The sequence below is a fragment of the Larimichthys crocea genome, chromosome XV (genome assembly GCF_000972845.2).
Source record: "Larimichthys crocea isolate SSNF chromosome XV, L_crocea_2.0, whole genome shotgun sequence".
NCBI classification, from domain to species: Eukaryota; Metazoa; Chordata; class Actinopteri; family Sciaenidae; genus Larimichthys; species Larimichthys crocea.
In genome coordinates this window covers 1,655,790-1,683,776 of record NC_040025.1, presented here as the reverse complement: position 1 = coordinate 1,683,776, position 27,987 = coordinate 1,655,790, and the positions used below count along the sequence as shown (strand labels likewise).

The following is a 27,987-nucleotide window of genomic DNA, read 5'->3' as shown; positions in this document are numbered from 1 at the left end:
TGTCTGTTTGAGACTGTATTAATTACACAATAAGACAAATGTTTCAAGACAAAATGGAGAGCCTGGACGAGGCTCCTGGGAGTGAAACCGCGAGACAGAACAACAACCCCTGGGAGCGAGAAAATCGATCAGAGATATGCCACAATAAGAGCCTACTGCTCGGTGATCCAGTGAAACCATGCCAACAGACCCGCATAATTGTCAAAGGTCAGTCTGAAAGAGGAAATCATTAGAACGTGATCAATACACCAGAGAATTGCTATTTCGAAGCGAATCTGCATCATGGGTATGATGATAGAATGCAAGAACTGAAGCTTTGTTTGACCTTAATCTCTGAAATCATAGATTCAAGGACAACACAATCAAAGACTTTTATGATATGATCATATATCATGTATTTTCATGCTTTAGGGGTCAGTGGAAGGCAGATCGTGACTGTTTTCCTCAGTACTGATAGACTGATAGAGATTTCTGTTTCATTCATACACAAGTACGATCTGTTGAATATTCTGCACACATCCTGTAAATTCTGTTGCATATGTGTATCTACAGTATATTCACTATATTGTATAACTATTTGCATCTGACGACATTCTAAATGGATGTCCTTTTGTCTGATAGCCCCTTTCCATGACATGAATATAACAACCCGTGGGGCTTAGCATAACCTTAACCTTTAGAGAAGCTTGTGACAACAAATATCATTCATTGTAACTGTACAATATGTTTGTGTTGATTTGTTCTGTACACGTGACATCTATCCGTCCTGAGAGAGGGATCCCTCCTCTGTGGCTCTTCCTGAGGTTTCTTCCACCATTTTTCTCTGTTAAAAGGGTTTTTGTGGGCAAGTTTTTCCTCACTCAGACCGAGGCTCTAAGGACAGAGGGTGTCACTCCCTGTGCAGATCGTAAAGTCCTCAGAGGCAAAATGTGTTTTGTGAATTTGGGCTATACAAATAAAATTTGATTTTGATTGATTGATTGATTGAAGTATGTAATTAAAAAAAGGCAATCAGCTATGAGGTAAGCACCTGTGGGACAGACAATAATAGAAGACACATGGTGCTGATATTCTTCATAATTGATTTTGTTTCATATTCTTTTGTCCTAAAAAACACTGCTGGGTAAGTCCATTTCTGTGAACCAGAGAATACTACGATTTTCTCTGGTTCACTATTTGATTGGCTTCAGCTACCCTCAAATTGCCTCCTCTCTCCAAAAAAGTAATACAGGCCTGGATATCTTTGTTTGTCCAAGATGTATTCTCCATTCTTCTCAGTATTTGTAAAGTTCTGATTGTTCTGGTCAGTGCAAAGGCAGTAGTAAAACTGTGGTTACTGTCTTTGTGTTGTAGTAATCTTTGTTGGAACTAATCCTCAAACGGAGAATAGTGGAAACTAAAGTATAACTTTGCTACGTGTTTTGATAAGTTTGACCTTTCCTCCAGTGGAAAAGGGCTATTAGAGGGTTAGCAGCCAGTGTGGGTCTTACAAGCTCCTACAAGAAAATGCCTCTTGGTTAAAAAAAAATCCCTCTGTGTTCTTACAGACAATAATAATTCATTTTATTGCACATTTCCTGACACAAATTAAATTCCAGGAAGCCTAACCCACATTTTTATATCCACAGAGTGGCTGTTGAAGCTGATGTGCTGTTTAGGAACAGTGTGTGGGATGAAGTGGTACGGTTATGCTGCTCTGGGCATTTTGACCGCCATCCTCAGCTTCCTCATGGATCTCAGTGTAACAAAAATGCTAAGAGGTTCGCACACACACACAAACACACACACACACACACACACACACACACACACACACACACACACACACACACTAATTTACAGGATGCACTCTGAGTTGGCAAAAGACACAGATCATTAATGTTTCTGTCTGACTCCATCTGCAGCTCACCAGTGGCTTTATACGAAGCTTGAGGGCAACAGTCTGCTGCAGTTTTTCTGTTGGACTCTTTACCCAGCATGCCTCTGTGCGGTCTCATCATCGTTCTCCCACAACATCTGTCCCTTCTCCACAGGTCTGTTCAGCAACAGTTATACAATATGCAAAAAAAATGTCACAATTTTATAGAATTAGCAAGCTAAACAGACTAAAACAGCACTAAAAGAAGAGTGAATACTGGATTCACCTTCGCCACATGGACACAAACATGACTCCAAATTAATGCTAATGTTGCTTTGTAACTAGTCATAAGTTGTCAGTGTTGTGTTTGTGTTTGTTTACACTGCCCTCAGCTGGTTACAGAATAAGTTACTGCATGGTTAATTATGAGGTTATTGCTGCTGAGTGTATACTTAAAACCACACAGGTAGGAAAAGAAGGAATCATGGCTGAAGTATAAGTGAAAATATAAATGGCACAGTCTTGTAGGCTATCATTCATTTTTATGGTGCTTCACATTATGGAAGGCCAATCAGATAGGCTAACTGTCCCACATGCCTTTCAAAAGGCTACAACATAATTTCATAGCACATTACTGGATACAGTACCATCGGATGAGTTTCCATCTTCGGTGCGCTTTCAAGTATTCTTGAAAAAGATGAGATGAAGGGCAGTGACATAGTGTATTTTTTTGTGATTGTTTTCTTTTAGTAACATCTTTTTCTCTCATCGAAAGTAAATGTCATTGAGAAAAAGTCAACTGTGATATTATCTCTCAAATTCAGCGGGTGGTTAAGTGAGATATACTGCATGAAAGTTCAACCACGATTTTATCTGTTTCATAGAAGATTAAGATTATTTTTTTTAGCCTTTTCAAGCTTTATTTTGATAGAGACAGCTTGTAGAGTGACAGGAATGTGGGGAGAGAGAGATGGAGAATGACATGTGGGAAAGAGCCACAGGTCAGTTTCAAACCCTGGGCTTCCGCAGCAAGGACTGAGCCTTTGCACGTGGGACGGCTGCGCTACCAACTGAGCTAAACACCACCCCTCATAGAAAATCTTTAAAGTCCTGGATTTCTATGTTGTTTTCTTGAACAGTGGTGTATACTCATATTGAAGGAAGTGCAGGAAAAGGCTTGGTTTAATATGATATGAATGAAGAAAGTAGAGAGGATGTCACTCACTTCATCCTTTCTGCCCCAAGCACCCTGTCTGTCACAGGACATTCCCCCCTGCTTCATGTTCATGTAATGGCCTGAATTGCTTCTACAAGTATCTTGACTTATAGCCTCCTGGTGACATGGCTCTCTTACTACCTAAAAAGGGAAATGTGTTTGATTTGTGTGATCAAGTCTTGCAAAGAAAGCATCCTCAAGCCTCAAACAATCACAAACTAAATTATGCTTAATTTTCAACTCGTCTGGTTTGTGCTGATTGTCCTTGAAATCCCCTTACCTTGTATTTAATTATTATGAAATCAGTCCTGTGTAGCTTCTTTAGAACTTCTTGATTGCTTCAGTCCCTCTGGGTCTTTCAAAAATCTTATCCGGTTGTTTAACTTCTTCTCAGGCTCAGGGATACCAGAGGTGAGAACCATGCTGGCTGGTTTTGAAATGCCTCATTACTTGTCTCTCACTAATATGTTTACCAAGTTCCTGGGCCTTATCTGTACACTGGCAGCCGGCAGCACTGTTTTCCTGGGCAAAGTGGTGAGAGAGGTCTCATTATAACTGTTATTTTATTGTCTGATTTATTATAAGTTATTAAAAGTTTTCTATAATTGTCAAAGGGTCCGTTTGTGCATCTTTCCACCATGATTGGAGCCTACCTGAGCAACCTCTGCACACTTATACAATCCACTAAGAAGGTAAAACCTCAATAAAATGATTCAAACATTGTCAGGAGTTTACCTACATTTCTAGATGGATATTTATTGAAAACCTTTTTACATAAAGGTAGAAAGTAAATCCTAAAGCTGTCAATATTTTGATATTAACAATGGATCAAATTGCTATGTTTGTTTGTACAAATCCACAGAGAAGTATCATCAGACTCAGATCTGTGGAGCCTTTTGGGATCTTTTAGCTTTTTGTTTTTGTTTTACAACCTGTAAATTTGGGCCTCACCAACCTTGTTTCCCTCGAGCTAGTGGAACCCAAAACAGAGCTGAAAGGAGAGAGAATGTTGAATTCAGATTTGACATGTTGCTGTTGAACACAACTCCAAATGAATGCTAATGTTGAGTGTTAAAGTTCATTCTTAAGCTTGGAAATGAAACCAAAGTTGAAAAGTTTGGAATGACTCAATCTTGACTCAAGGTCTGTTTACTTAGTCTAGATCTGCTGATGAAGACCTTTACATGTGGATGAAAAGTCAGGGTGTAGACCTTGGGTTAAGATTATTTTGCACACATCCAAATGCCAAACATAATATATTAAAGCAAAAATAAAATAGAAAAATCTGCACAGTGTTTCTTATGCTTCCACAACAACTTAACAGTTTTGCAATTTTATAAAATAAAATAAATGAATACAGCTTTAATTTAAAACAAAGATTTATGCATTTTCAGAAATGCACTTATGATGGCCTCATTCTATTTTATAAATATTTCTCAGAATATGACTAATATGACACAATATTACTAACTTACTTTTGGTTTGTACACCAGAAACTAGAAAAACAGACAGTGAAAATGTTGTTAACCTCCCAAGGTGTAGACAGCGATGGAGGGAGTATTAAGTTTTAGTCCCACACTGTGAAAATACTCCCCTACAAATAAAAGTTCAGTGTTCATTATGCAGTAAAATGGTTCCTGTCAGTGTTTTACTATTATATCTGATGTTTTTGGATTCATATTTGAATAGTTAAGTATAGAATCTTTTCAGCCCAGTAGAAGTATAAAGTTGCATAAAATGGAAATAATGAAATTACAAGTAACTTGAATTTGTAATTAAGTACAGTTTTTAAGTAAAAATAAAAAACAGCACTACAGCATATATCTCTTTCAGGAAAGAGCTGCTGGAGAAATGCTGGTTGTAGCTGCTGCAGTCGGGGTAGCCAGCTGCTTCGGCGCTCCCATCAGCGGTGAGATCAGTGTCTCACACTTGTCTGTTTAATGTGTTTCCACCTTTGATTTTCACACGCTTCACATATTTGCGCGTCCCTTTCTTTCATCTTTTTTCTCCTTTGATCACCTCTCCGCTTCATATTTTGATCCATTCACCTCGCCGTTGTATTTTGTGAGAATTGTTTTATTTCTGCATCCTTGTTTGGTTCAGGACCTCTGCGTCAGACTCCACACACTTATAGAATCTTGAAATATATGCACATTATTTACATGTAGGCAAAATAATATATATTTTTACAGTTATGACCTTCATAGACAAGAGCTGCTTGTTTTATCTGATGTGACTTCCTCACACTCATCCTTATGTCTTTCTCTCATTCCTTTCCCCCTCCTCTGCTCCTGTAGGCGTGTTGTTCAGTGTGGAGGTGATGTGTTGTCACTTTGCCTTGAGGCATTACTGCCCGTGTTTTTTCTCAGCAGCCTGTGGGGCGTTGACCTTCCGCCTGCTCTCAGTGTGGAGTGGAGATGCAGGTAATGGACGCCGATTAGAACTCGCCCCCTCATGGTCAACAAACAGAAGGTTCACTTTGATACCTTGACCTGAGGAAAAAGGGGCCACAAACCTAATAACAAGTGCTAAGATCAAAGATTTTATTGAAGTGTAGATTCACACGCCATTGACCCTATATGGCCAAACGTCTGACATCTTTGTTTACTTTTGGTCTGAGGCTGTTTTTCATTTTTTCAGCTAGTACAAATAATTATATTTGAAATTGTGTGCCTCTGGAAGAATGGCAGCGCAATTAATGTCCATGGTTTTGTCATGAGATATTCAACTGTCACACATGGCAGTAATGTTTGGGTGTCCACATACTTTTGGCCATGTAGTGATGAGCTGAAATCAACAGCGACAGCCCAAGCAATTTGTAAAAGGTCAAATGTTATGTTTTATTCAGTATTTTTAGGATTGGTCATATTAAAATGCAAATGTTTTAAATTGAATTTGGTTTAAGCATTTTTCTTCCATGAAAATGTCAAACTCCAAAGTAGAGGGAATGTAATACTTGTTCACTTGGCAGTGATGTTACCTGCTATCTAACCTTGCATTGGCAAAATTAGCAGAAACATTTAAGCCTACAACTCGTAAATTTCAATTAAAAAAAACAAATGCAATAAAGTGAAGGAAGATTTGATTTTCAAACGCTGTGGAAGAAATTGGAGGGATGACTCCAATTTGTTTTGTGTCTACAGAGACTCTTCAGGCATTGTTCAAAACTAATTTCCCCACAGCTGTACCTTTCTATCCGCTGGAGATTCTGCTGTTTGCTTTTCTGGGGTAAGTTTATTTTTGAAAGCATCTCCATAATTATACAAGTCCTCTACTACTCTGTGTCTTACAAATATAAACTGACATTCATGTCAGTCGCAATAAATAGTCTTTCACCAGTTCTGCTGTGTCTCCCTCCTATTCTAATTAGTATTCAGATTTTTCTCTCTCGCACCAATCATTTCCTGGCCTCCTCACTGCCATCATCACTTCCCCAAGTCTAATGACTTCCAATTGCTGCCTGGGTTAAAATAAGCCTCTTGTCTTTTTCATCTGAGTCATCAGTCTGTCTGTCTGTCTGTCTGTCTGTCTGTCTGTCTGTCTGTCTGGAAACAGGCTGCTGTGTGGAGCTGCAAGCTGTTGCTATCTCTTCTTCCATCGGCGGATCCTCCGTTTCATCAAAACAAACTCAATCTGTATCAAGATGCTGACGACAGAGTGAGAGCTCTTTACAGTGTGAAATCTGCTGTGTAAGACAGCGTCATGAGATACTGCAGATTTTGGGTGGACCATCATTACAGACCACACTGTTAGGCAACTACAGTATATAAACAACTTTAAAAATAGATTGCGCAGCACAGAATATGATAGATGGCTATTTCAGGCCACATTTAAATGGTTTCGAAATCCTTAAAATGACTTCTCATTCAACAGTTTTCTTTTTTCAAGTATAAACATATTTAAGCAGTGTAAAAAAACAGTAAACTTTTGAATGCTAGGTTTATTCTGATGAGCAGTCAACTGATTTAAACTTATTTTACACCTCTCTGCAGGAAAGGCTTATACTCAGGCATGGTGGCCTTCCTCCTGGCATGTTTGACGTTTCCTCCCTCTGTTGGTCGATATATGGTTTCTAAGGTGGGAATAAACAAAACCTAATATTGTCCTTCGTTCACCCCCGAGGTGTTGTTAGAAATAAAAAGAACTGGAAACATGAGAACTGATTCAAGGCAGGGACATGTGTAAACATCTATAACTAAATACTAATAACTAAAAATGTTAGACTAACATGTTAAACATTACTTTCTAAATATTGCTACATTAGCATGCATCTCATTACAGCCTCAAAGAGATGATAGCTTAGTCAAAGAGTCTTAGTATGAAAAGTATATTGCTGGTCCTTTAATCCTTTAATGTTCACCCTTTGTTTCGCTCTAGTTTTTCTCATGTTCAGACAGCGATCTGAATGGCTGTCATCTCTTTCCCAGTACACCATGAAGCAACTCCTCACCGCTTTACTGGATAGTACGCAGTGGACCTCTCAATCCCACAATGCCTCTGTTGAGCCTTTGTTGGAGTGGAGCTCATCAGGGAGTCCTGTCTACCTTTCTTTGGCTGTCTTTCTGCTCATGAAGGTACACACGATGAAAAGGCCAATTTAAGGGGTCTTTTATCTCTGCACTGACAACCATCAGGAATTCTAACTAGGCACCGAGCTCAGCCACCCACTCCTCTCCTATCTTTCCTTTGGGTCACGGCAATCATGCACTCCTCTTTTTCCCTTGGGTCACAGTGGTCCCTAATTATCACACAGTAATGGACAAGCTAGCTAAAGATGTTTAACATTTCTGGCTAAAATGTCTCATGGTACCTGATGCTCTGTTATAGTAACACTGCAGGGGGGGAAATGATTTTCAGCTGCTGGCCAAGTAATGACTGAATCACCGATATTGATCATGAACCCTGACAGTTCATCTATCTGTTATTCTCATTTGTATTCCAAGTGGAAACAAAAAATGGCTTACTGTTACATAAAATAACAGCACATTTATATCAAACTGGAAAGCTGAAGCCTTGCTATGACAGTTTTGTCACCCATTACCACATGCAAACACGACATGTAAATGGGCATGATTCAATATTTATTTGTGCAAAATTGATTTGAGAGCACTGCAAACATTTCCTTGTACAAAGATTGCACTGCTGAGACTGTCCAGATGCCAAGGAGAGATTTGACAGTCTGTGTGTGTGATGTTGGTTCATAGTTGTGGATGCTAGTCCTCGCCTGCACTCTGCCTCTGCCAGCTGGATACTTTATGCCAGTGTTTATCTATGGTGAGTGAGGGGAAAGGACACGGGTGAGTCAGTTTTGCAGAGTGCCTTCGTTCTCTTACCAGAATGTGGAAACAGATGTATACATTTCTGTTTTCCAGGGGCAGCTTTGGGGCGTTTGCTTGGAGAAGGGGTAGCTTTCACAGGAGTGACCTCAGGCCAGCAGTGGGCTTCTATAAATCCTGGAGGCTACGCACTGGCAGGTAGAAACACTTGATGAATAGCTCTTTGGTGTTGATATATTGATGATATGTAGTCTTGCCTATATGTGCAGTGTTTATATCGGTCCTATGTACCTCAACCTATTCTGAAATCTTTGTAAACTTCTTTATGTTAATATATACATAATTATAAACATTTTTTATGTAAACTAATTCCAGAAAATTATAGATGTTCAGTGTTATGAAACAACATTATGTTTAATTAAATTCTGAATATGGTTTCCTCCTTGTAGGTGCGGCAGCCTTCTCCGGGGCTGTGACACACACCTTGTCCCCAGCTCTCCTGGCTGTAGAGTTAACTGGTCAGTTCAGCCATGCTGTACCTATCCTCCTCGCCACTCTGCTGGCCAATGCTGTGGCTCGCTCAGGGCACCGCCCATCTTTCTATGACGCACTCTCTATCAGTAAGAAGCTCCCACACCTGCCCTCTCTGATGAAGGCGTGCCCTCGGTAAGCAAAAACAAAGAGTAGAATAATTTGAGTTTTGAGATGGTCATCTCTGTGGTCAGCTGGTAAATAATGCAAGCACTGACTTACTGTTCCATACTAAACAATACTGAACCACTATACAGTACTACAGTATACAAAAAGACTTTTATTATATACACTTTGTATAGGATTTGTCACAGCACATTTCTGCTGTTTTTTTTTTTTTTTACTAAATATGAACAAATGTCTTATTATAAATATCTGGAGTTCATTTTCAGCCATGCTGATGGTGTCTTTAGGGATGACAATGTTGGTCTTTTAGTCCAACACTGGTTCAGACTGAAATCTTTCAACAAATGTTGAGCTAGATAAAGATAGTCCCGAGAGGATTAAGTCTAGATTCAGATGACCCTATGATTCTTGATTTAGTGCAAACAATCTGTCAGAATGTCCAGTTTATAACAGGATAACTATTAATGAATTTGCCTCAGCTGTACCTTGAAATTATTGCTAACATGTTAACTTGTTTTTAATTGTTAGCATATTGACATTCCTACGTATGCATGTATTAACATACTAACATCCCAAGATACAGACCAGTAATAATACCTGGAATATATATATAATATATATATATAGAATAGATATATATATATATATATATTATAAAATATAGATATATATATATATATATATATATTATAATATATTATATATATATATAGATATATAGTTAATATATATATATATATATGCAATTTGATTTAAAGGTACAGTGTGTAAGATTTACAAGTCTCTAGTTGCAGAATATAACAAAAATTGATAATATAATATATGTATAACTATGTTTTCATTATCGTATAATCACCTGAAAGTAACTGGTATTGATCAAGAACCCCATCAACCACCCATGAATCTGTCAATTTGTGCTCTGACAGAGAAAAACATTACTCACTATTGCAGAAAAAATTCAATGTGGAGAACAGTTTGTGGGACCTAATACCTAATGCATTACCCTGTGGGATAAATTTATTTATTCACCTGCCAGAAGATTCACTCATGTGAAGCTGTTCTTTACCATTAACACATACGAATGTCTACACTTCATCTTCTCATCTGTTGTTGGTTGGTGTGGTCTTTTTACTATAGGCCACAATCTATAATGAAAACATTCCCAACCACCTTGTTTAATAATCCGCTGGTGTCACTGATTAGGTATCAAAAAGAGACCTTGAAATTATGAATTGTAATCAGTCATTTTCCTCACAAGGAATTCTGCTATAAGTAAAAACACTGATTAAATATATAAATAAAGAGTTGACTCACGCCTTTCATGGCTGCATATCTAAATGTAGAAAATTGTGAGACAGGAGTTTGCTGAAAAATATAATGTAAATGTAAAATGTTAGCAGCCCCGCTGTTTTTTCTTCTCCATCTGTCTCCGCCCAGACTGGATTTCAGCCCCTAATAATATGTTTAGATCGAAAATTACCAACAGCTTCTTGTCAAGACATCTTCAGCTATTCCTCCAACAAACTCACTCATCGTATTATCTGCCAGACACTTTAAATTACTTGAAAATGTTTTTTCCAGTGCTGGTTTGAAGATCTACTCTATGAATGTTATTGACAGCAAGAACCGCACTCTTCTGAAGTGCATTATACAACAGACTGCAGCAACCTGAAGACTGCACTGTTTGTACCTGTGCACAAACACAGATCCTCTTTTGTCTCCACCATCAAACCAAAGCATTCATTTTGTGAATCCCTGCAACCCGAGAATAATTTTGAAAATGCTTTAACCCCTTTAAATGAAATATCTCACCTTTAGGCCCATCGCCAATGAATCATTTCTTAAATAATCAAGATAAATATGCTGATGTTTATCATTTAATTTAACAGCAGCTGCTTTTGTTCCAGGTGTGACGTGACTCATCTCTTTTGCAGGCTTCCCTCCACACTAGTCGGACAGGTTTTAGGAGTGAAATCAGTTCAGCTTCAGAAAGCAGCTGGGCCAGAGGAGGTTCAACACGCTGTCAACACCAGCACGGAGACACAAATCCCTGTGGTGGACTCACATGGTGTGCAGACGAAGATATTTGAAAGCATTTGACCACAGTCTCCTGGCTAAGCACTCACATTTTGTCTAAATCCTCTCACAAAAAAAAAAAATTAAAGGATATAGAATATTGGCAGAAAATCAGCAGGATCCTTAACAAAATGTCAGATTCATGCTGGACAGACACATAGTTATGACACTACATGAAACCACTGAAAAGAAAAAACAGATGACGGGAGAGATAATGAAAAAAAAAAAGTGGCTGTCTTGAAAGCCCTGGCAATTCAGCAGGGTGAAGATGTGCCTTGATAAGAAACTGACAAGTGTGAGAAATAGTCAATTGGCCAGCTGAGGCTTCAAGTGGCAATCATAAAGATGAAATTTGATGTTTTCAGACGAGTCACAACTTACAATAGAGAGCTGCACAGACTTTAAACTATAGCACCAACTGTGGCGAAGAAAATTGATTTCCTCTCCTCCCTTCTGTTAAAGAGTCGCAGATTTTACTGGGGTTTGTCCTCCGATCAGAGTTGCTGATGTTCCTGCGTCACTGTGAGACTCAGGTAAAAAGGCTGGATGAAGTCACAGAGGTAGCTGCAGGATTCAGAAGAAAGTAGACATCTGATGCTGTTTAAAAGGCTGGTCATGTCTGTTCGACATCGACTAAATGTAAAACTGTAAAAAAAAAAGAAAAAAGACGATGAAAGCATGGTGCATAGACAAGACTGACATAAAAGATAATTTTATGACAGCTCACATCTATCCATAAGAGAAAATTACTTGATTGAATACAGCTGCTTATCATGCTTTTCAGGCAGTAGAAACAACTATGAATCATAATTTCTCAAATAATATTGAATGCTAATGCATGACAAGCATGCACCATACAGAAAACATTTATGTGCTGTTCTCTGCAGAGTCTGGATAAACATATGGATGATGTCTGCTCCATTTACCCGACCTCAGTCCTGTTGTCACCTCACAACACCATTCAGGAGGTAGGGAGACTTTGGGAGATGTGTAGTTGAACTGAAAGGAATAGTTCAACCCTTTGGGAAATACTCTTAAATGCTTTCTTTTAAAGATTTAGATGAGATGATTGTTACCCCTCTCATGCCTGTGTACTGTATCTACAGAGGGGCTTAGCCTAACTTAGTATAAAAGCTTAGAATATCTTTAAATCAATAACATAAAAACTGAAAGTAGAGGGAAACAGATATCACTTGCTAAGTTCCAAAATACACCCACCAGCACTAAAAGTTCCACGAAAATAGCAATTTGTCATTTTTATATTTCTGCTTGTAGACAATATATCACAGAGGTGTACTGGCTAGATGTTTTCCTATGATTTGATTTGTGTGCCAAGCGAGTAACTACCTGCTGAGAATTATCACTCAACTCTGCAGCTCTATGCGGCCTAACAGTGTTTAGTTGAACAGTGGCAGCCCCAGTGTGCTAACAAAAGCCTGGAGATCAGAAAAGGTTTATTGAAACAAGTTGTAAGTGTAGTTTCAACAAAATATTGAAAGGGCTGCAGGGTGAATTTCAGCCGTTTTAATGTCCAAAGTAGTGCAGGGCTGGTGCTGGCAAAATCTAAAAACCAGAGCAGAAGACGAGACAGAACTGGACACGGCAGAAATAGCACAGAGGAGTCTTGAGACACAGGGGAATCAGGGTCAGTAAGACAATCTGGAGGAGTCTGGGTGGCTGAGCTGTCCCTTTATACTGAGCAGATACATCAGATAATTTGGGTAGCAGGTGTTGAGGTATATAGTTAGGTGAGAGGGAAACTGGAGATCATGCCCAGCAGCATGCACACAAACAAGAAGGGCAGCAAGTTCTTTTTGCTCAGGAAGATTCCTAACTGAGTGAAATGACCCAGAAGTATATACGTGGCAGCCATGAAAAGAGCTGTTTGAAGGTTAAGGAAAGGTGCTTCATTGCTTCCTTTCATATCTCCTTTAGCATAGGATACACCGGACCATCCTTTACGAAAGGAAAGGAGATAATGCCGTCCCACATTTCACTGTAGTAACAACAAAAAAGCGATGCGCCATTCGGCCACTCACAATCAGACATTAAAAAACAGCAATATGATAAAAAATTGTGATGCAGATTCTTGATGCATCACAATGATGCAGACTTTTTAAAAAAAAATCAGTTACTTTAAATCCAGTTATCTTTGCGTTCTCACAGGTCCACAGTATCCTGAGTCTCGTTGAGGCCCAGACTTTGTATGTGGCAGACAGGGGAAGGCTCGTCGGGCTCATCACATGGCAAGAGGTAATATAGAGTGCAATATAATATGTGTATACGCACACCTACACTCAGAAATGTTATATTATATACATATTTTCTGAATATCATCTTAATTCTGTTACATTACTCTGTGGGTGTTTGTCGGATCCAGAGGCACTTAGTAAACATGACCACATCCCTGTATGGATTAGTTAACATTATGCAGGGTGTAGGAGGCAAAATGGCTACTTACAGATTCACAGCACTATATCTCTCTCTCTCTTTCCTTTCTTCCTTCCCTCCCTCCCTCCATATTTTCTATTTTCTCCTCCAGATGAAGAGAATAATAGAGGACTTGGCCAAAGAAATCTAGGCACTGGAAATAAGCACCTCCCTTGACTTTTTTTTTTTTAACAAACATCTCTGCTGGTTCGCTCTAACACAAGCCTGGCTCTATTAATGACCTCGCTACTTCTTTTCCCAGGCGTAACAAAATTTCATCATGTCATTAACAAGAGGCTCCATTTGATAAACATTCATCAGAACTTATTGTCTTGCCTCTTATTGTAATTACAGCATCTCATGCACTGAGGAGATTATGCACTCATCTCATTCATTGATCTGCTCTTTGTGACACAGTATTATTAAACGTGCGTCTCCATTATCCAGTGGGGGTGAGAACAAAAGCCTGTAAAACAGTTTGTACACCAATTTACTCAACGTAACCCTGCTGCTGTGTTTATGAGATTAAAAACTAAACTCCTCCACGAGTATCTATTCAGTATCTAACTGCTACAAAGCATACCATGAGTTTGGTATTAACTTTTTACCTTTTGTGATTTTTGTTTATTTCAGTAAAATGACATTGCAGACAATTGGAATCCTTGAGTCTTGTGGTAATGCTGGTGGCTAATGGCTCACCCAACTTCAGTTCACTTTCCTATGATTGATCTATTCTATTCAAAGGCATAGCAAAAAAACACCTTAAAGCGACATCATGTAGAAAATTGTATTTTTCTGATTTAATGCCCATTAAATATTAATATTACCTACCCAGCTATGCTTTGACCAAAATCCAATCCCAGATTTACCCTTGTCCAGCAGCCTCTCTTTCATTCTTTTCATAGCTTCCTCCATCATCCTCTTTGGTCATTTCACCTCTGCAATTATGTCCATAAAGGCTGCTGAGCCTGGTTACATTGCCCACTTGCCCAGAAGACCTCTTCCTGGTGGTGGTGGTCTAAAATGTCTGTGGTGCAAACACTAACACTCCAGCCCAGGTAATAAACTGAGTTAACAGCAGCTATAATTTGCAGCAGTTTACTTACTGTCGATCAGCAAACTCTGTATTTCACAGAGTTGAAGCAGCCCTGGCACATCAGAGGGAAAACCATAAAACCATAAAATATGATCCAGGTTCACCAAACTAAGTGAAATGTTTGGTGGTGTGTGACTTAGCACCGTAAAGCACTACATACTTCTTGCAGTTGATCGTATCAGGAGCACAAAGTTATGTGGGAACAGACGTAGTCAGTGTAGCACCAAAATGATTGTTAAAATGAAATGATTGGTTATTTTATGGTATGAAAGTTACACAGTGGGACTTAAAATGGAGTTCTAAGTTGAAGCTTTCATGTGTTACAAGATTTCTGGCTTTGTTGCCCCCCAGTGGTGCCATCAAAAAAGAAGAAGCACACATTCTTCTATACCCCCTGGGAAGCATCAAAGACTGCCCCAGTATTGACCTGGATCCTCTCAATTTTCGACAAAAAACACAACAGAATCATGTGCAGTGATTTCTCACATTCACATCAGAAATATGGCCAGAGTTGCCTTGGTAACGAGGCTCCTGTTCAGCTTAATCAAAGCTTGATTGCAATCCAAATTGTTGGAAATGCTTTTCTGGTGTGATTGTTCAAACTCAAGAAGAAGGTGAATCATAAAATAAATTAATAAAAAAAAATTCTGTTGATGAACAGGAAAGTCTGAAGCAAGAAATATGACAAGACATGGCAGATGGAGTTAAGTGTCCGTATGCTTTCTTTGTCTAAAAAAATTACATTATTATAGTTATTAATTTACATAGTTTATGATAGCATCGTACTTGCCAAATTAATTTTTGAGGTCTTGGTACAAGACAAAATAAGAGCAGCATTTTAATAAAATGTAATCTGATAAATCACACTTATGTTATTATTATATAAGGAGATGTTAAATGTGTACAACACGTTCACTCAGTAAAGATAAAGGTTCTCCATGAAATAAGGCTCTAATGTAGCCCCACTTCTGATGAGCAGCCTTAGTCCTTGATTAGTTGCTGGTTTCCTGTTGTTTACTTGTCTTCAGACTATATTGATTAATGATGATAGATCTTACAGTATTCCTCTGGCACCTTAAACCTTTAGACCAACAAGACACAATAACTTTCAGCCTGTCAGAGTGTTTGAGCAAAGAGCAAAGCTGCTACAGCTGCTGTTGTTGCACTGTAGAACTAATTAGACCTCAAATCAGCAGATTGTTCTGCTTTGTTTCATGATGGAGGTGCTCATACTAGCCGTGGACAGCTTTTGGTTTTTATCTAATCAATTGGACACTATTCAGAGTAAACAAAAGAGGGAAACAGTACCACATGGCACAGCTTCGTTTTGTCTAACTTGGTGCTAAAAGAACAGCATGACAGGTACCGCTAACACTCTCCAAACAGCTCTCACTCACCAACACACAAATGTACTGACATACATGCAGAAATACACAGGGACCACATGCACGCAGACTACACTCGTCTCCTCCCTGCACTGCTTCCCTGCCCCCATCACTTTCATACAGAAAAGTGTGAATAATAGCTAATCATAGATGGGACTCAGACAGATAGATGGTTCTTTACAATAGACTTTTTCTTCTCTCAAAGAAGATACATTTTCAATTTCTTTCAAAACATTTTCTCTTCTCACTCAGACTGCCTTTACGTTGTTGTCCCTTAACCAAATTCATCAGTTCAGTTCAGTAAAAACAGAACAGGACAAACTTATACAGCACAAATATTCAAATCGATCGTTTTATAACAAGATATTTACACCGGTATTGTTTGACTCGTCACAGTTCAGTTCTACATATAATATGAAAATGTGTAATGTACAGTGAATACAAAATTTAAATGTAACAGGGGAACTATGTACATTCACAAAAGTATATACCTCAACCTGGGAGAAAAACAATTTGGAGTCTTTGTATCTGAAGCCCAGATCTTAGACCTTTCCAATGAAGTCATTTGGAGAACTCTCTTGAGATATCTCACAGATGTCTACCTTTATTTCTTGTACCATTGCTGATACTGTCATTGCTGGTGGTTGAGGCTCAAGTCCTCTCAGTGAGAGGAATTTAGAGGATTTCAAACAAGATTCTTTTCCTAGTTATAAAAAACATCATCCTCGGATAGCGAGCTGCTGTCTACGTGCCGGACAGCAGCCTCTGCAGTTGCAGTGCTCCTGTCCTCGAAGGGATGATCTCCCTCCTGCTGAGTGTTGGACGTCGGGGAAATGGAGTTAACCACTGGCGGGGGGAACAGGTGGGCCACCCTGTTGTTGCCATAAGTCTGGGCATGGATGCTGTACAGGTGCTGGGGAACACTGACGCTTCCACCGTCCAGCAGAAACTGAGACAAGAAGTGACTTTGTGTAGCTGAGGAGGGATAATGACACGATCAGCTCGTTGAAAACATTGATTTGAAGAAGACAAAGACAGTGACAGCCTCTGCAGCTACAGCTGAGTCCTCTCAGGTTGTAGAGATTTTTAAAAGCTGTAGCTCTTCAGTGTGGTATATTATAGCAATACTACACAAACACATAATGCTTGAAATGGATAAAAATGGTGCCATTAGTTTGAACCAGCTGCTGCACAGCATTTATCTCTTTTTTTTTGGCCTTTTCAAGCTTTATTTTTGATAGAGACAGCTTGTGGAGTGACAGGAATGTGGGGAGAGAGAGATCGGATTCAAACCCTGGGCTTCCACAGCAAGGACTGAGCCTTCGCACATGGGGAGGATGCTCTACCAACTGAGCTAAATGCCGGCCCGAGCACAGCATTTATCTCTGATAACATATGACATGTGAAAGCTATTTCTGTCTGAAAATATATGCAAATTTGTGAGGAGCATATGTGCAAAGACTTACTGGAATAATTAAATGCAGTGAATTCCCTTCATCAAGCTTGATACATTTAAGGTCGGTAAGTTTTTAGTCAGGGGTCACAAGGGGCAAGTACACAACAAGGCTCAATATGGGCAAATATAAGATGTACCAGTCTTCTTCTGGTAAGCTCCAATTCATGCACTTGTTACACAGGACAGGAATTTAAAAACAAATCAGAAAAAAATCCTGACCACTTGTACATGACCAAAGCAAAGACCTGAGGGAGTTGTCAAAGGAAATTAAATGTTATTACCTAAGGGTATCTTTCCCATATGGTGGCCATTTTAGGACATTAAACTGCACTTGTGCTGTGTTCACCTTGGGATGGAAGGTGAACCATGAGAAATGAATAACACATGCAAACCATTTCTATATTTATGACTTGCAAGCCTTTGTGCCATCTGACACCTCAGCATGTTGATTAGCTGTGTTAAAACAAAAATTCATGCTGAATGTCTACTTATATATCTAACTATGGCAGAGAAAGTAAACACAAAGCTCTGACGCTAGCCTACAAAACCATCTCAGGATCTGCCCCTGCCTATCTCAGCGTCTTACTAAAGGCTCACGTCCCGACCAGGGCGTTACGCTCCGCTCATACAAACCATCTAGTTGTACCCTTGCCTCTTGCAAAGCGAGGTCACTCTAAACTCTTCTCTGTGGTCGTCCCCAAATGGTGGAATAACGTACCAATGGCTACTAGAACAGCAACATCCCTTTCTACCTTTAAAAAACTTGTAAAAACCTTTCTGTTTCGAGAATGCTTCCCTGCCTAACAAAACTAACAAAACTAACAACTACTCTGTGCTCCTTTACACCTTTCTCAGCTTATGTCCTTAAGTCGCTTTGGATAAAAGCGTCTGCTAAATGCAATGTAATGTAAAAAAGTCTTGTGGGGTTAAAAAAATGAATTAAATTAGATTCTTTCAGTCACCTTGAAAGAGACTCTTACTGCATGTACTGCACGTATAGCAGCATGTTAGCATTGAGCTAAGGTGTGAAGTTGATTGGATTGCAGTCATTATTTTCAAGATGAAATGACGATGACAAGTATGCAATCATGCAAATTATATTAATTAACATATCATACATTTGCATGTCATATATAAAATAGTAATAACACTGAGAAACAGGAATTAATTCTGTCTTATTGGTCTCAAAAATCCATCATCAACATTAAAGAAAAGACATTAAAGAAGAGACTATTACAGAATGAATGACTTATTACCTCATTGTTTTGATCTTTTTTCTTGTATTCAGACACAATGGATCTGCAAACTTTGCAGTACAATAAAAGAGAAATTGTAGACACGTGATCAAACCTTGCAAGCTGGTGGAAGGCTGCTCCAAGCTGTCGTTCATGGACCACACATTCATTGATGCCTCAGCCAGGGCAAACTGCTCTGCTACACCTGTGAAGCAAAAAGACAGACAAGCTAATTTTATGCCGCTTTTCACAGAAGTCGCCCGCCTGTTGTTTTTGTGCACTATATTTGAGTCACTGTCATGGGGCATCATGATGGCTATTGATTTTTGTAGATGCTCGCCCCTGCGCTAGCCTGTCGAACAAAAACAATGCCCAGAGGCATCTGAGCGTCACTTCATCTCCATTGACCACATCTTGTTTGTCTTGAATTAAGTTCATCTTTCTGTCTCACCTGCCGCGAAGCGAGCTTCCTTGATCTCGTCTGTCATCTGGGAGTAGAATTGTTCATCCTCCTGCAGCTCGGCACCCACCCCACCCCATCCTCCACCTCCTTTACCCCAGGCCCCGCTCCAACCTCCTCTGGCCTCGCCACCTCCACCCCAGCCCTTCCACTCAATCAGGTGAGCAACCCGCCCCTGGGCCATTGCTGTCGGCTTGGTGATATGCTCCTTTATCGTGGCCACCAAACCTAAATAAGGGTAGGAGAAAGACACATACATCTTGATAAAGTGGATTAGATCAAAGGTTGCCAGTCTGAAAACACTTGATGTGTGGTAGCAGATAAAAGAAGGAGGTAATTTGAAGAAAAGATATGTTAGGCTACAATAAATTGTACAGTAGTTGATTGAAAGGAAGAGAATGCCACAATAAGGGTTAGGGCATTGTGAAATAATTTCTGATGCAGAGCTGCAAGAAGATTGAAAATGAGAGCATAACAGCACCCAAGGTGATTTTGGAGAGAGAAGTATAACTGTTGTTCACATTGAGGGCAGCTGTGGCTCGGAGGTAGAGCAGGTCGTCCACTAATCAGGAGATCAGCAGTTCGATCCCCTCCAGTCTGCATTGGGCAAGATACTAGATACAAGATACCGAACCCCAAATTGCTCCTGAAGGCTGTGCCTGTATGAATGGTTAGCTCTTCAAACTGATGAGCAGTTTGAAGAGCTTGTATGGTAGCTAATGCCATCAGTGTATGAATGTATGTGAATGGGTGAATGAAATATGAAGTATAACAGTGCTTTGAGTGGTCAGAAGACTAGGCGTACAAAGTACAGTCCATTCACAACATGACACAAACAAATTATTGGGGTTTTATGCTATTTTTACCATTCACACAAATTTAAATTTCCATTTACAACTATTTACATTTCAAGTGAAACCAAGCAGCAACAGCAATGTGGCTGTACAGTTAAGCCAAAAACTACAGTTCCTCAAACGCCCACTTGAGTCTAGCTACGGAACGAGTCAGTCCCCATAAGCCACCATGTTAAAATGTTCAACTTCACAGCTCTATAGGTAATGTCTCTGTCCATGACAACTGTACTGAGAGTGAATTTTTATAGAACTCATCTGTTCATATTATATTAAGGCTTAAAGTTATGCATAATCATTGGCATGGCTGCTTTGATTGACAGGTGGGTCCCGTTAAAGATGGTTTGCTTGAGCACCCAGGCGTCATTCAGCTTTTTAGATTATCTGGTAAGGGCGGACACAGCCACCACACTCTTCAAAATGGCTCTCAAGAAACCTTTGGGTGACGTCACGGATACGAGTTTGTGAGTAAAAACAATAACTAGGGGCCTGATTAAAGCTTCTTTTGGAGTTTTGCGAAAGTCAAAAAGTCAAGTCACAAGCCTTTACAAGGAAATCGCAAGCTATTTTACACAGGATAGAGACCAAGTCCTTTAGATGCAAATATGTCTAAAACTGTCTACAGACAGAAAGCGGAGCAAATTTTTTGCCTTGGCTCAATTTCCTGAGATTGACTGCTGTGACCATTTGTGCTGTCAGTTTTGATTCACTCCAAACAGCCAATGTACAAACTAGACATTAGCTGCAAACTAGATAGCAACAGATCAACCCACCTATGTGCAGTATGCATCATCATTTTTACCAGGTAAAAACTTGAAACATACAGATGTACATACATGTTGTTTTCAAGTTTTAAGTTAGGTGTGGAGCCTTAAATAAATCTTAACTCCAACCCTGACATCTCCAGTTCTGTTGCTTGCCCTAAATGGACTCTTGTCACTTGGTATCTATTAGAGGTGCTGTGTCCCTCCCTATCTCTACACTAATATGTTATTTATAACCTGTAGAATCACTGGGCAAAACTACACAGAAGCCTTAATTCCCTTTAATCACAAGAGACACAGGTAGAAAGGTCCAGGGGAAATTCAGAGCTGAAGTGAATGTGACAGCAAACCGAGGTCATACTGCAGAACAGGCAAATTAAAGAGATGTGAAAGGACACAAAAGGAAAGGTTAAAAAAGCAAAGGCAGGGAAAGAGGACAAGGAGGAAATGTTAAATCAGGAAGCAAAAAGAAAGCAGAACAAAAAATAAATGAGGGAAAGAGGATTACAAGCTCAGAGAATTAGAGAAAGGAGCAGAATTAGAGAAACAGGTACAGTTTAATAAAAGAAAGGAACCAAGAGAGTTGGCAGCATGTGCTAATTGAAACCAAGGAAAACATCACGACATGTTATTCATTTGAGCTCACACCTAGAGACTCTTGTCTTGTTGCGCTCTGTAACACCCACTGCTGTCTCACCCTGCGTTCACACTGCGACGACACTGTTATGACGCTCTGTTATGGTGGTTGATGGAGAGGAAGCTATGCTTGCATCTATTAAAATTATGAGTGCAGGAAACTTCCACTTGTTTTTAAATTGTATATTTTGAGCTTACTATCCACACTGCAAGTCACTGTCAGCACCTGAGGTGGCTGAAAAACACTGAAATGTTGTATGGGGATACTGACTGTGTGTGACTGAGATGTATGTTTCCAGGATTGATGGTGTTCTTACATTGGATTTTATTTCAAATATATGTATATATATTATATATATTATTAGCATTGTGTGTGACAACAAAATATTTTCATAAGTTTGCCCAGTTTGCCCCATTTGGGGGGGTTATAAACACAACACTGACAGATTATCATATTATAAAGTTGATAAGGCAAACTTACTGCGAGACATTTGTTAACAGCTACCTATTTACACCAGCAGATACAGAGCTTCGTCAGCGTTCATTTTGTGTCGTGTTTCTGGCCACCTGGCAAATGTACATCCAATATTTTCCATAGACTCATTAGCTGCTAAATGTGCCACATGTTCATTTGCTAGTCTGCCTGCTGTTTGGTGCTGAGCAGGTAGCATACAGTCGGTTTATCTAAGCTTTTTGCTGAAAACAGATGCCTTCTTTTGTCTGGAAATTAGTTTGATGAGAGTCACTGACACTGAACCAAAAGTAAAGTTGTTGTAAAGGCAGGAATGCCAAAACGATGAGCTTAAAGACACTCAACCCTTCTAGAGAGTTCAGGAGAATTTAAAAGTCAGGTCATTAATATAACACATATATATTAACATGATTAACATAAACATATTGATTACATCAGCTTTAAAGTAGGGGTCTATGCAGAACAAGTACTGGATACTCCTTACTGTGGCATCAACATTTTGACATCGAAAGTCGTATCAATTTATCACAAAAAAAAGTTTTCTGAAAATCTGTGAGAATCGAATGGCCGTAATGTAATTCTTGCCAAACTTAACTTAAATATTTATTAATCAAAGCTGACAAACTTGTCTACACATCACATCAGAACTAAATTTACAAAAAATGATTTGATTTTTCAGATTTATTTATCATAACGCTACATTAAACAGAGGTACAAGTTTAATCAAGTAATCAGGGTCAGAAATATGTGCCTTTACAAAAATAGGCGTTTATTGCCTTACGTGAAGCTTGACTCCCTGCTGTATGTTATGAGGAAACAGTGGATGAACAAACACAGACAGATGAACAAACATTGGGGGTGTTATAAAGCCTGTAGGAGGTTTCAGAGCTGTTATTTTAAAGCCAACGTGGGAATTATTCTAGAAATAACATTTAATCACATCATAATGGGGGTACAATTAATAAGCACTCTAATTTGATGTTAATGGTTGATTTGAAGCAGTGGTGGATTGAAACAATAACAAAAAGAATCAAAGCTGCAGCGGTGACCAGGGTGAAAAAACAGTGGCAGACCATTAAAACTGCTGAGCAGTAGAGATGGTTGAAGTAGATTACTCAACACAATATCAACCTATTAAGACAGAAGTCTTGACATAAAAGCAATAACAATAAGGTGGTAAGACAACAACTTTGATGGTGGTCTTAGATTTAACCGATCCATTACCAAGTGTTTGGTCAGTGTATGTCGTCATTTTGACTGTATCAAATGCAGTGAGAGTTGTTTCATAGTGATTCTATAAAGCACTGTGAAGTAGGTGAATTGTTTACCATGTTTCCATCATCTTAGTTTAGTATGTTAACATGCTATCATTTGCAATTAACACTAAACATGAAGCACACACTCTTTCCTGAGAACCTTATATGATCGCTTGGTCCAACGTGGTATCTAATAAACAGTTCAGTTCCTCTGTGCCGCTAGCAGGCCTTAGCCATTAAGTGTTAATAAAACCGATATATCAAACAACATCATACAAAAAGATGAAAAGCAGCAACAGTGTCTGCATGATATCTCTCTGAATATGATTATGTTTGTGCAATAATATTTGAGTCTGTGCTGTATGATCTAATTTGAGCAGTTGGGTTGTCAGTTGCACTTTGTGACTACCCAACTCGACAGATCGTGCTCTCTCAGTGATGACTAACAAGTCTCAGTGAATGATAAAAAGCTTCTTTTATTTTTTGAGTGGACTAAGTCTGTCACTCCCCAAGCAGGTGTCAGCTTCTCAGCCATCTTGCCTGGAATGTCTGTATTTATCTAACATATTCATAATTATACTGGCAGGGTCATAAAAGAGCTTTCACTGGGGAAAGTTCAGCAAGGCATAACACATTAGCTCAGATAATTAACCTCCTGCAGAAGGCAGTCGAGATGAGGCAGAACAGACACGGGATGAGGATGAAAAAGAGTAGGAGGCAGCACCATGAAGAGAAGAGGAAGCTAGATTCAAAAGTAGAGAATAAAGTCAGATAGGGGAAGGAAATGTGTGTGTACTTTGACAGGATTATTTACTCATGTCTGTCTGGGTATATTGGTCTTACAGCGTGTGTGGGAGAGAAAGGGCACAAAAGGAGCAGGGAAATTACATTACTAACCTCCCATGGTTACTAATGCAATTCCCACCTTGCTTTTTTTTTCAGTCTCATATGCTTAACTCAACAATATGAACTAGACCTGTTTATGTTTGTGTGTGTTTGTGTGTTCAACTCACCCATCAAAGAGGAGGTGGCCAGCTCACCGATGTCATAACCGCCGGTTTTATCTGCAACACCGCCGTAGGAGGGATTCTGACCATCCTGCACAATGAGAGGGAGAATATCACACACTCTTTATCATCGATTTAAGGTGAAAAGAGAGATTTTTCAGCTCACAGAGGAGCAGGTAACACTTCGTATGACTGTTTTAGGCATACAAAAAGCCAGAGAATGAAAAAAAACAGCACATACACACATACATTGGACATACAAACACACACACCAGCACATTTGTATATATTCTTCTCTGTCATCTTGTCTGCGATGACTCAATCCACACAGTTCCCGCTTTTTTTCACTCTCAAGGAAAAGTGGCGATAATGACAAAAACAGGCAGTATTTATGGAAATCCTGCAGCATGCGCACTCAGACTGAACGAACTGCGATCAAAGTAGGGTATTTTAAACACTAACCCGTATGCCATTTACACCCGAAGTAGCTGTAATCAGGATGGAAACGGGAACTGCACTTCAAATAGATTTCTCTGGGTTTTAGTATTCTTGGTCTTTCAAATATGCTGCAAACCAAATGGGTTCACAGATAAGTTCATGCTTATACATTAGTGCAGGGAGCATGTTTCCAATTCAAACTGTTGGAAACCAGTTATTAGGACGATAAAATTCTGCACAAAAGTTTTGTGACTATAAAATGAGCAAAGTGGGAAAGCTGCAAGATCTCTACGGGTAAATGCATGACCTTTCTGTTTTTCACATCAGTGGACTGCTGCTTCATTGCCAGATGTGTGGTCGGTGCAAAACCAAATAGGTCTTTCCAATTCCGTGAGATCTGAGAAACAACTCTTTTTATTGAGCAAAATAAATTATTCTTAAATGTTTTACAATTGTTATTTAATATCATTAAATCTGTAAATGTATCATTAAGTAACAATAATAAGACGGTGTTTGGCAGTTTAACATTTATTTTATTTGTAATGCTTTAAAAGTTGCTTGTATGGGCAAATAAAAAGGTTTTAAAAAGGCTGAGTATAAATGTGATTTGATGCTCAGTATTTACCGACATGTCCAAACATATCTTACTTTAATAACCTGTAATAATTCCAAACTGAATTATCTCAGTCTTTCATTGGCAGTACATCCAAGTTTCTTTTGCTAATAGCTGTGCAAGTACAGCAGCATGAGTTACCTAGATATAAACCTGTGAATACAAAACAGTCTGTAACTGTAATTGTTTTGTAAGTTGTTGTAAGTATATATATATATATATATATATATATAATAAAAAGCAGGAAGTTTCACCCCAGACGCCTGCATGGAGAGAGTGATGGAGCCTGTTAACATGTGAACATGTTATGTGTGAACGAGACATTAACCATAAAATGGACCCGGTCTTCCTGCGTACAGCCTCACTTATGTCATTGTGCAATAAACATATCATAGACGGAAAATTTCTAATTTGTTGAAACTCACAAATAATTAGCAATTACGTAAAAAAAATGATAGATAATTTTGAAGTGAGATGTTAATGTTGACAACACTCCATTAAACATAATGCTTATTTCACTCCTTTTCAATCAGCAGAACTGTGCTGACAAACACTTAAAGGGTCATCTTACCCAAATCACAGAAAAACATATTTTCACGTCTGTATGGATTGTGACACACTGAACAGGCCGAAATCAAGCCAAAACCTACAAGGCAAAAGTGAGGGCATTTACTCACCTTGACAGAGGATGGCTGACCCTCCTCAGTCCGGTCCTGCAGTGTTGTCATGGCATGATGGAGCTCTGTGGTGGATCACACACATAAACACTTGTTCTATGTGTGTGGTTTTCTTTTGTGTGTGTGTTTCCAGGCAGGGGTCATGCTATACAAAGCCAAAACCCAGTTGTCTCCAGGGGCTAGGGGTCAGGTAAACCTTATATATAATGAATGAGAGGCACAGAGAGAGAGAGTATTGAATCCTCAAAGGGTCGTTTGACTGGAGTCTCTCTGCATATTTGCTTTATAATTGATAGTGATGAGGGAAATGAAGTGCAGTTTAGAGCCATGGATAATTAACATTATAAGAAAGGCCAGTGGGTACACATACATGCATACATGCATGCACACATGCAGGAATACAAACACACACTTGGGATTTCCCCTGGGTGGTGTCGTCAAGACGATTTGCTGTCGCTATAGAAACATCATCAGATGTTATTAGCAGGTCAAGAAACCCATCATGGTTCCTAAACCAATCCACTGTCCTTGAGGGGTTAAATCCCACCCTGACTGACTCTCTCTCTCTCTCTCTCTCTCTCTCTCTCTCTCTCTCTCTCTCTCTCTCTCTATCTCTCACTCTCTCTCTCTCACACACACACACACACACACACACACACACACACACACACACACACACGTTCACACTCCTGCTGTTCTCTTATCTGTTTGTCTGGAGCCTCACATCTGCCTTCCTTCTTTCTCCCCAGCTTGAAAACACTGCGCTCAATACCCTCCAGCTTGTTAAATGGGATCCTTTGTGAACAATAGCAGACTTTGTCTCACTGTCAGACTGCATCACACATCCAGGCTGAAAATAATGTGTGAGGATGTGATGTGATGTTAAATGTCGTGCACTGACAAAATAACAAGTAGATGTTGTCATTTGGAGGCAGTAGAGAAAGCCGGCTCACCCCGAAATCTGCTTTTTATTTTATTTTGTTTTGACAGAACAAATGAGTAATTTTGTTTTTCCTATAAAAGAGGCCAGCAAGCTTTATCCGGACAGCTTTTGAGATGTAACAGTGATGTGCCTCATTTCCACAGAGAGCAAATATGAGAGAGAAAAATTGCAACCCAAGTCACATCTTCGAGTCACGACAAGTCAGATATGAGCTTCGGATGAAGCTGTCATATCCTAAAGCCACTGCTGTCCTTTTCTGAACCTCACAATCCCTCTAATCAACCTCCCGCCCCCAAGTCTTGTTTCTAAAGCAATCTTCACGGATTCACTCGGATCAAGCGTGGCTGTGAAAGAGAAAATTAAAATAAGTTTTTCGGATGACTGCTTGCATGGCAGAATTTCATGCTAATGCCAATGATGGATTCATGTCATGCTGTCAGGCTAAATATGTGAGGAGGGCTTACCTTCCATATCTGTTGTCAACACACCTCAGGGGTGTCTTTACTACATTCTCTCACACACAGCTATCCCTCGAAAACGTGATGTAACTTTCTGACAACAGTTGTGCTCCTCGAATGTTTGTTGGCAGCTGTCAACACTTCCTGCAGGTTCATCCAACTGTCAAACAGACACACAGACGTTGGACACACAAACAGGTGGACTCGGGCTCACTGACCTTTGTGACCTTTGCAGAGGCAGGCACCCATGGTCGCAGGACGGCCGGGCGGTTATCTGTTCACCATGGTGGCTTGAGGATGAGGAGTGGGTGAAAGAGTGGAAGAAGGGGAGAAAAAGAGACAGACGTATCAGAGGAGAAGAGAGAAGTGAGGAACTGAGGCAAGGGGGAAAGTAGAGAGCGGATGCCAGCTGATGCATAGGAGGAGAGAGAGGTGAGAGAGCCAGACAGACAGTATGGGGAGGGGGGACACACAGAGAGGAGAGAGAGAGTCTGGGAGAAAGCATGAAAGCCTGTTTGCTGACGATTTTGAATCCCCTCCCCTCTATTTCTTCTATTCTCCTCCTACTCTATTCTTCTTCTCCATCCTACTGTATATAGGACACTCTCACTGTCTGTCTGACTGTCTGTCTGTCTGTCTATCTAGCTAAAATTATAGTATTTTAAATACTTCACATGAAAAATTATAAAACATTTTCCTCAAAATTAATGTGTAATTGAAAATTATT

The 27,987-nt window shown here is 39.5% G+C and overlaps 2 protein-coding genes across 2 annotated transcripts; one reads left to right on the top strand and one right to left on the bottom strand.

Annotated features, from left to right (window-relative positions):
* Nucleotides 1-53: 53 nt before the first annotated feature.
* Nucleotides 54-14,056, top strand: clcnk (chloride channel K). Its single transcript, XM_027288534.1, has 19 exons — nucleotides 54-207; nucleotides 1,629-1,760; nucleotides 1,905-2,033; nucleotides 3,469-3,608; nucleotides 3,689-3,766; nucleotides 4,908-4,983; nucleotides 5,372-5,497; nucleotides 6,218-6,302; nucleotides 6,630-6,731; nucleotides 7,067-7,151; nucleotides 7,502-7,648; nucleotides 8,279-8,348; nucleotides 8,447-8,548; nucleotides 8,800-9,016; nucleotides 10,942-11,075; nucleotides 11,546-11,616; nucleotides 11,971-12,051; nucleotides 13,250-13,336; nucleotides 13,626-14,056. Exons 1-19 carry the CDS (start codon nucleotides 54-56, stop codon nucleotides 13,662-13,664), a joined length of 2,055 nt encoding a protein of 684 aa, XP_027144335.1. The 3' UTR covers nucleotides 13,665-14,056.
* Nucleotides 14,057-16,350: 2,294 nt separating this feature from the next.
* fam131c (family with sequence similarity 131 member C) lies at nucleotides 16,351-27,736 on the bottom strand. The gene is made up of 6 exons (XM_010741168.3): nucleotides 27,479-27,736; nucleotides 25,860-25,924; nucleotides 24,138-24,222; nucleotides 19,137-19,373; nucleotides 18,801-18,890; nucleotides 16,351-16,969 (listed from the first exon to the last, which is right to left on the bottom strand). The coding sequence occupies exons 1-6, from the start codon at nucleotides 27,507-27,509 to the stop codon at nucleotides 16,698-16,700; spliced, it is 780 nt and encodes a 259-aa protein (XP_010739470.1). The 5' UTR covers nucleotides 27,510-27,736; the 3' UTR covers nucleotides 16,351-16,697.
* Between the last annotated feature and the right edge of the window lie 251 nt (nucleotides 27,737-27,987).

Excerpts from the sequence above, each read along its gene's own strand:
- clcnk (XM_027288534.1), top strand. The coding sequence starts at position 54 with ATGGAGAGCCTGGACGAGGCTCCTGGGAGTGAAACCGCGAGACAGAAC. Across the intron at positions 3,767-4,907 it reads TTATACAATCCACTAAGAAG|GAAAGAGCTGCTGGAGAAAT; the intron begins GTAAAACCTCAA and ends TATCTCTTTCAG. Across the intron at positions 6,303-6,629 it reads CTGCTGTTTGCTTTTCTGGG|GCTGCTGTGTGGAGCTGCAA; the intron begins GTAAGTTTATTT and ends GTCTGGAAACAG.
- fam131c (XM_010741168.3), bottom strand. The coding sequence starts at position 27,509 with ATGGGTGCCTGCCTCTGCAAAGGTCACAAAG. Across the intron at positions 19,374-24,137 it reads GGCCACCTCCTCTTTGATGG|GTTTGGTGGCCACGATAAAG; the intron begins GTGAGTTGAACA and ends ACCCTTATTTAG. Across the intron at positions 16,970-18,800 it reads GCCTTCCACCAGCTTGCAAG|CTACACAAAGTCACTTCTTG; the intron begins GTTTGATCACGT and ends ATCCCTCCTCAG.